The 8,213-nt window shown below is 46.9% G+C and overlaps 2 protein-coding genes across 5 annotated transcripts in view; both read left to right on the forward strand.

The window, feature by feature from the left end:
- PITPNA (phosphatidylinositol transfer protein alpha) overlaps positions 1-3,859 on the forward strand; it is a 45,651-nt gene extending 41,792 nt beyond the window's left edge. The window contains exon 12 of the mRNA XM_003799097.2: positions 1,320-3,859. The gene's annotated coding sequence lies outside the window, so the exon portion shown is untranslated. The remainder of the gene's footprint in view (positions 1-1,319) is intronic.
- Positions 3,860-5,026: 1,167 nt separating this feature from the next.
- Positions 5,027-8,213, forward strand: part of INPP5K (inositol polyphosphate-5-phosphatase K) — a 26,442-nt gene continuing 23,255 nt past the window's right edge. The window contains exons 1-3 of one of the 4 annotated variants that reach the window (XM_012810956.2): positions 5,027-5,189; positions 7,063-7,164; positions 7,456-7,564. In XM_012810956.2, coding sequence (XP_012666410.1) covers positions 5,137-5,189; positions 7,063-7,164; positions 7,456-7,564 — 264 coding nt within the window. In that variant the 5' untranslated portion in view covers positions 5,027-5,136. Of the gene's footprint in view, positions 5,190-7,062; positions 7,565-8,213 lie in introns of those variants that run through there. The other 3 variants (XM_023518724.1, XM_023518725.1, XM_023518726.1) reach the window with 3 other exon arrangements.

An 8,213-nucleotide genomic window follows, 5' to 3' on the forward strand; every position in this document is an offset into this window, starting at 1 on the left:
CCCGGACAGCTTTTCTTAACGTTCTTTGTTGTGTCTGGTGTTTTGTTTTCTTCTTCTTTGTATACCTAATCCCATACCAAGTAGCTGTTCTCTGCAGGTGGCATCTTTTATTTATTTATTGCAGTTTTTGGCCAGGGCTGGGTTTGAACCTACCACCTCTGGCATACGGGGCCAGCGCCCTACTCACTGAGCCACAGGTACTGCCCTCTTTTTTTTTAAAGACAGAGTTTCACTATGTCACCCTCAGTAGAGTGCTGTGGCATCACAGCTCATAGCAATCTCTAACTCTTGGGCTTAAATGATTCTCTTGGCTCAGCCTCCCAAGTAGCTGGGACTACAGGCACCCACCACAACAACACCCGGCTAATTTTTGCTATAGTTGTCATTGTTGTTTAACAGACCCAGGCCGGGTTTGAACCTGCCAGCCCTGGTGTGTGTGTCTGACACTGTAACCATTGAGCTAAGGGCGCCAAGCCCCAGGTGGTATCTTTTAGACACTGGGAAAATGTTTCTGCCCAGGACATAGAGCCAGAATGGGGTGATTGTTTCATGTTGTTACTCTTCCTAAGCCCCTTCCTTTTTTTTTTTTTTTTTTTATTAAATGGTAACTATGTACATTAATGCACTTTTAGGGTACAGTGTGGGGTGCCCCTTCCTTTTATTTAAGCCCCCAGTGCTAGTTCCTCTGTGCCCTGCACTCATGTCATTTCACCAGTACAAAGCAGTCTTAATCATGGAATGGAAAACCTGCCGTGCTCCCAGTTAGGCTCTGAGAGAACGTTTGCTTATCAAATAAACACTGGCCATCCTCCAGGACAGTGGTTCTCAATCTTCCTAATGCCTCCTAATGCTGCGACCCTTTAATACAGTCCCTCATGTTGTGGTGCCCCCCAACCATGAAATTATTTTCATTGCTACTTCATAACTGTAATTTTGCTACTGTTATGAATCGTAACGTAAATATCTGATATGATGTATTTTCATTGTTACAAAAGGGTTGGGACCCACAGGTTGAGAACGCTGCTCTAGCACTAAGAGGCAAGGGAGACCTAGGGTCTCACCAGCAGTGACTGTTTCCACTCCCTGCCCCATGTCTTTAAAGCATTTCTGGGAGACAAGAGGTGTAGGATTAAGTGGATTGTTGTGATGCCAGCTCCTCAGTCACCACTCAGGCTCAGTGCCCTCTCTCCTCCCATCCACCCTCCATAAACTGGCATCCTTCCTCCTTTTGAAGTTCCTCCATTTGAGATGATTTACGGCATGTTTCTCATGTTTCTGTTTTCACTGTTGTCTCCTTAATAACTGCATTTCTCTTCTAGTTTTGCAAGACAGTGGTCAACAGGAAGGCCCAGCAGCTCCACCCTTCTGAGTGACAGGCCATCTTCGGACGCAGCCTTTCTGTGCCCATTCTTCAGGCAACTTTCAATCCCTTACTGTAGCTAACTCTAGATGCCCTTTAATATTGTGAACAAATAGACCCGTCTGGTATTACAAAGCCCGTGTGTGCGGGAGCCTGCTCCTCTGAGATGTATGGCGTGTAGGTTGCTGTATTTACAGCTCCTCCCTCTCTCCATTGTGTTCTGACCCATTTCCGTGTGTACCCCCACCTTTATTTCCAAGTGATATTTTTAGTCTTTCAAAATAGCTGCCTTTTGTGATGTGGTGATTTAAATGATTTAATTCATTTGTTTTCAACCTTGAGATTAACTGAGGTATTTTGTTTCCTGGGCAGATCTTTGCAATTTTGACTACTCACCTGGGGAGAGGGGATGAGTTAGAAATACAGAGATTTTCCCCCCAGTTCCACAGAATAGCAATGTGGCTTTGTAACTCTTGACATCTGCTCCCAGTAACCTACTGTTAGAGTGCTGTAAGTACCATGGAGGTACCCAAGGCCTAGCCAGTCTCTGTTTAAGAAAATTTTAACTAATACACATAACCTTTGCCCCAGTCATTGTATCTCTGGTCACTGTTCTTAGAAACACCTGTGGTTTCTCAGCCCTCCTGTTGCCCACTCTGTCTGACTCTCTTTGCAGAGCCTACAGAACACCCCAATCAACTCCCCACCTGGAGGGAATTGTCCAGTGTGACCCTTAGAAGTGAGTCTGCCCCATAGATATGGATCAGTCTGACCCCCAGGAGCTCTGTATGTCTGTGCTCCTCTTCCCTTTTGGGTTGGTGCTGCCACTCAGCAATAATCTTCTTTTCTCTGTGCTTTCTTAGGTCCCTGTCCTCTGTCTTTGAGGCTGATTAGGACATGAGAGTCCTGATCTTTTCATGCTGCACAAAATGAGCATGCAAAAAGCTTTCTTCCAGCAGAACATGTTCCCTCTTGTCTCCAGTTGCTGGAAAGGAATTTGGGGATCAAGAACTCAGTTCATCCTGCCCCCATGCTGAGTTCTGTCCTGGACAATCAAAAGCAAGTAGTGATCATAGTATAGAACTCTACCAAAGTAAACTGGCAAAGGAGTCCAGGCTACAGGGGAATAGAAGCTGCCGAGTGCTTCATAGTCTCCTACAACTTGGCAGAACCCAAGTACAGCTTCCTAGTGGGAGAATCTGACATAGCAGTGGTGACATTCCTCCAACCTTGTGAAGTATGCTGGCTTGATTCAAGCCCATGCTAGCCTGGGTGCATCTGCTAATGAGACAGACCAAATCTCTCTGTTGGAGGGAGTGAGAAGTGGGATGAGATGATTCATCTTTATGTTTTTGTCGGTTTGTTTGCCTTACTTATTTCTAAGTGCAATAAGGGAGCTTCTCACAGGATTGCACCTGTGACATCCTCATGGATGCTACCCTGTGGCCCTCCTGGGCTAAAGATGGACAGATTCAGACCCCTCAGCATGGTTAGCTCTGACCTTCATTGAGTTCCCTTTGGGACCAGGGAGATGTCCTACTGTAGACATCTTCCTCCATATTAGTCTCCTCACCTCCAGGAGTGTTTAGTAATGCATCTGGGGCATTTCAGTTGGTTAGTAGTATCTCAACTGCTGGTAGCATTTATTTGGGAAAGTGGGAGAAGCATTCCTACTGGAGAAAATATAAATGTTTTCCTACAAACTCTGTATCAGCTATTAATTTTATTTATGCTTAAAGAGTTCCCTTCTTCATTCATCAATTAGGTAAAGTCCAGATGTGAGTTATCTTGGGAGAAAATATTGTGGTATTCTAAAACAGACAGTTGTTTATGTGATTTGAGGGTCAGCAGATGTTAGTCTTCTTCCTTCAGCTTGTTTGACATCCACACATATCACTCCACCCCTACCTGTTGCCCCAGTTTGAAAGCATCCACTTATGAGCGGAGGTCAACCTCAGTCTGGAGCTCTTGCCCACATAAACAAAGGATGTCCCTGGTCTGTTCCATCCCCATGGATGGTGTTGCTGCTGGGCAACAGTGTTGGCTTCTTTTAAGTACCCCTTCCCTCCTTACCCACCCCCAAACTAACTGGCACTTGAGGGACTTATAATAAAGGTTCAGCTCCAGGGATAGTACCTGAGTATGTGCCATGCCTCTTCAGACCAGCTGCTTCCATTGGATTTCCAGGGTCATAGTCCCAACTGGAAGCAGCAGTACCTCTGTAGGAGGGGTGCTGGGCTCTGGCCTTCTCATGAAGAGAGGTCAGGGACAGGGTCAGTATTGAGGGCACATGTAAATCTTCCCAAGTTCTCCTTTTACAATCCCTCCTGGGACTCCATGACTTATTTTGTTTGGTTCCTAGTGCTACTTTTACAAACTACACTTTGTAGAATTGATTAGATTACCTTGTTTATTTAATGTGAGTTTGTGCCTTTTTGTCTCAATCTTCCAATACACATATATTGAGGAAAAAAGCAGTCTAATAAAATCCTAGACAGAGCTTTCTGGAGTCCAGCTTATTGATGTCCTTATGCCCATTTCCAAGTTAAATATCCTTTAAGTCTTACTGATGTCCCCCCACTTTACCAGGGCAGGATTAGGAAAAGGTACACAGCTTCCCCTGAAAGTTTTTGCAGGTGGATTTATGTAAATAGCATTCCCTTGTCAGTTTACTTACACAGACATTACATATCTGAATGTAATCTGGCCATTTTCTACTGGCAGTAGTATTTCCTTTGGCATTTGACCCCCTCCGTTACACATGTTCCTCTTATACAGTGAACCAAGCAAAATATTTGTTTAAAGTAGGAGTTCTTAATCTAGTTTCCAGGTTGGTGAACTTCAAGAAGGTTGTTTGTAAAACTGACATTTGTCTAGAGAAAGTCATGGCTCTCAAAGGAATCCCACGCATTTTCCTCCACCCCCCCCCCCAAAAAAGATTAAGAACCAATAATTTGAAGCAAATCAGAGAATCTTTGGTAAAGTAAGTAATCTTCATTCCATGTTTGGTCTTGAATACAGACCAAACAGAAGTGACTTATTTTTCGTATACTGGTGGCCAGTTTTCTAAGAGCCCAGGAACCCCCAAACGTCCCATAGGTAATCCAATGAGTTTGAAAAGCGAAAGACACGTCAAAGTGGGAGCAGAGAAGTATGGAGGCGCTCCAGGACCAATGAGAGTGCCGTGGGAACTGGAGAAATTACCTGCAGTTGGGGGTAGAGGAAAGACAGGGTCACAAGCAGGACAGCGGTTAGACTGCGTGTCCCCACCCCCACCCCCGATCCCCGTTTGCCCTCTGGTCTCCGCGGTGGGCAGCTGGAGCGAAAATAATACACAAGCCAGGGCCCTCGGTTCGGTGACCAGCGGGGCAATAACCGCTGCGACACAACTTCCGGCGGAGGTGGCCCCGCCCGCGGGCTGGCGCGGAGCGCTCTGGGAACTGGCGGCCGCACGCACACCCTAGCCAGGCAGTGTTGCGTCTTGGTCGGATGACAGACCAGACACGCCTCTTTTACGTCCGGGTGTAGCCTTAGGCCCTCTTCCCTCAGCCTCTGGCTGTTTCGCGCTCTTCGGAGATCCCGCCTTTTCCCCCGAGCGGACCACTCCGAGGCCTCGGGGTCCGCCTCCTACGGAAGCCGAGGCGGACCGGTGGAATCCGGAAGAAAAACAATCGGCCCAGCGTGCGGTGTCCGAGACTTGCAGCCAAAAGGGCTGCTCTGGCCGGGACCAGCCGCGCCAGGGAGACACGACCCTGCCGGACCACTGCGTGAGGACGATGGCGGCAGCGAACTCGCGGAAGGCGACCGGGCTGAAAGGCAAGAAGCTCAGGTGAGGAAGACTCCGCGGGCAGGCCGGCCTGTTCCCGGCAGATCGCTCCCTCTGACCTAGTCGGAGCTGCAGGCCAGTGGGGCGGAACTAGACTAGGAGAGAAGGGGCCAGGTTGACAGCACTGCGGCTAATACACAGACTCTCCCAAATCCTTCAAGGCCTTTGTCTAGTGCTCTCTATTGAGCCCGAGCCTTGCGCCCTTCTCAACTTACGTCACCAAGCTCTTTCCTACTGGGACAACCCCAAGCAGATGTCTTAATTGTTTTCTGAAGGGGAGAGCCTGTTGGGCTTTTGAAGTTAAAAACATTACAAGGCATTCACCCCTCAGCTCTAGAATAGAAATTTTGTTCGTACTTTAGATTTAGCACAGGCATCATGAGGTCTGCCTGATCCCGTTATGACCTCCGGAAATCCGAAATCAGATTTAGATAAGATCCTTTAATGAAGTGACATAGCCTGGCCTCTAATGAGGAACAACGCTAATCACTAACTTAGTGTAAGTCACAATGCATGGATTTGCTGCTAATCGTCAAACCTAAGAAGGGGAACAAGAAATCCCGACTTTTGCTCTTCATCCACTTTGATCTGGTCCCTGGGAAAACAAGAAGCCTTTGAGTAGAAAGTCTGAGTGCCTTAATCCTCTGTTGGACAGCAGGGGGAGATCGTAAACAAATGAAGCACAGAATCTGAGCCCCAGTGCTGGGAAGGTGTTTTTGTATTGTTTATATTCATAGGGAGGGGCAGGAAGTTGCTTTAAGCTGGCCAAGAATTTCTTCAAGTGCTTTTCAAAACATGGATCTCTAAGAACAGAGTCTGCTGGAGAATAGGTGTTTTAGGGCGGACTACCACTTTCTCCCACCCCCTGTAACCCTCTGCTGTTCTGAATCTTTAGCTGCTGTGGTTCTCCTTATAGTGTACCTAGGAGTCACAAGAGTCTTGTGGCTGCTCTGCATCTCTGCAGAGTCTGCAGCTCCTGCCTATTCTGTACTCAGCACAGTCTGGGGCTTCCTTGGAGTGTTGCTGTAGCTATTTAATTAAAGAGCTCTGCAGTTCTATCTTTCCTCTGAGTCTCTAATGGAAACCACTGTTATTGAGAGCCCTTGATCTAGTTCTTTTGCTTCCCTAGGACTTTGAAGCTAAGGTGGAAAGTGTTATCTTAACTGATAGTTTTTCCCAAGAGAGGGTAGACTCTGAGAGAAATGCTGAGAAATCTGTTACTTAGAAGCTTCTCCTTAGGCTCGCTAAAGTACTTGGAAGAATTAGTTGTGCTCCTGGGGTGTGTTTGGAAGGATTGGGGAAGGGAACGTAGTGTTGTCTCTGTTATTTTTTAAATTTCCCGATCCTTTTAGTGCTGAACTTTCTCATAGGGTAAAATCTGAACATACACACACACCACCATCCTGGATCTTCCCTGATGGTCCTAGCAACCCCTGGGTTGGTAAGTGGGAGTGGGAAGTTGCTAACTGAGCCATAGATGATCAATGAGATGTGAATGGCTAGAGGAATTGATGGGATTAATAAATTCTTGGCTGTCTAGTCCCTTCATCCCTTCCCTTGCTGGACCTCAAAGCCTTTGGGCTCTTTGTGGCAGCTCTGCTGGTGTTAGTAGCAGAGTGCTTCCAAGTGTGAGCAGCTGTGGGCTTGTATGGAAGAGCCAGTCTAGGGTGGGGATTTTTGCTTCAGGGAACAACGGTGAAGATCAAGGCCTTGTTGTTCAGTACCCCTGTTCCCACCACCAGATGCAGAAACTTGCATTTCCTGTCAAGACTGCAGGGGATTGTAGTGCAGCCATTAACAGGCTTAGATTTCTGTTCATTACTGGACAAAGTCTTGCCCTCTTTCCTCCATGATTTTCCATTCATCTTTTTCATAGCATACATGTTGTGACATGGAACGTGGCCTCGGCAGCGCCCCCTCTAGATCTCAAAGATCTGCTTCAGCTGAACAAAGAGGACTTGGACATATATGTCATTGGGTAAGTGTGTGTAGAGCCCCTTCACCCATCCCTGACGAGTCCCAATTTATCATCATGGGAAACCACTGAAACCTTTCCCCGTTGCTCTGGAGTCTGGAAACAAGATGCTTTCAGCCTGCATGGAACTGTCCCAGGTCAGCAATGGCAAGGGATTGGAGCCCAACAACCAGGGGAGGAAGATATGGTCATCAGAACCCAGGGCCTGAAGGTCTGTGAGGACAGTACTAAATGTCTATCGTATAGGAAGTACCCTCCAGGCCGAGGGACAAGCCTCTGACCTGGGATGGTCAGTTTGCAGGAAATGAACTCTGGAATCATAAGCCGCCTTTCTGATGCTGCCTTTGAAGACCCATGGAGCAGTATCTTCATGAATGTGCTTTCCCCTCTGAGCTTTATCAAGGTAACTTATGAGTTCGGGGGCAATTGAGAACTGTGTCTCACCTCCATTAACCTCCTATCATTTGCTTTAATGTGTTCCTCTTCTATTCAGCCTTTCATCCTGTTCCACATTTATTGAAAGGGGTTAAACCTCACTTGCACCTGGCTCCCTGGGGCTCCTGCCTGCCTCATGCCTTTCTAAAGTAGCTGAGCTGAGCCAGGTCTCCAGGGGTTACATTAACACCTAGAGACTTTTTTAGCTTGGGAGGAGTCCCAGAGGAGGTGCCACAGGGCTTGTCAGGAACTCAGTACCTTCTCCTATCCCAGTTGTCATCTACACACATGCCTACCCTGAAGTATAGTAATGATTGCTACCACTTTTTTTATTTTTTTTTTTTCGGCTTTTGGCTAGGGCTGGGTTTGGACCCGCCACCTCCGGCACATGGGGTCTACGCCTTACTCCTTTGAGCCACAGGCACCACCCAATTGCTGCCACTTATCAAGTGTTTACTTCATATTAAGCATTATAAACAGATCTTTATTATTTTTAAATCTTTTTTTTATTTTTAGACAGAGTCTTACTCCGTCATCCTTGGTAGAGTGCTGTGGCATCATAGCTCACAGCAACCTCAAACTCTTTTTTTTTTTTTTTTTTTTTGAGAGAGATTTTT

The sequence above is a fragment of the Otolemur garnettii genome, unplaced genomic scaffold (genome assembly GCF_000181295.1).
Source record: "Otolemur garnettii isolate 467f Iridium unplaced genomic scaffold, OtoGar3 scaffold00145, whole genome shotgun sequence".
NCBI lineage: Eukaryota > Metazoa > Chordata > Mammalia > Primates > Galagidae > Otolemur > Otolemur garnettii.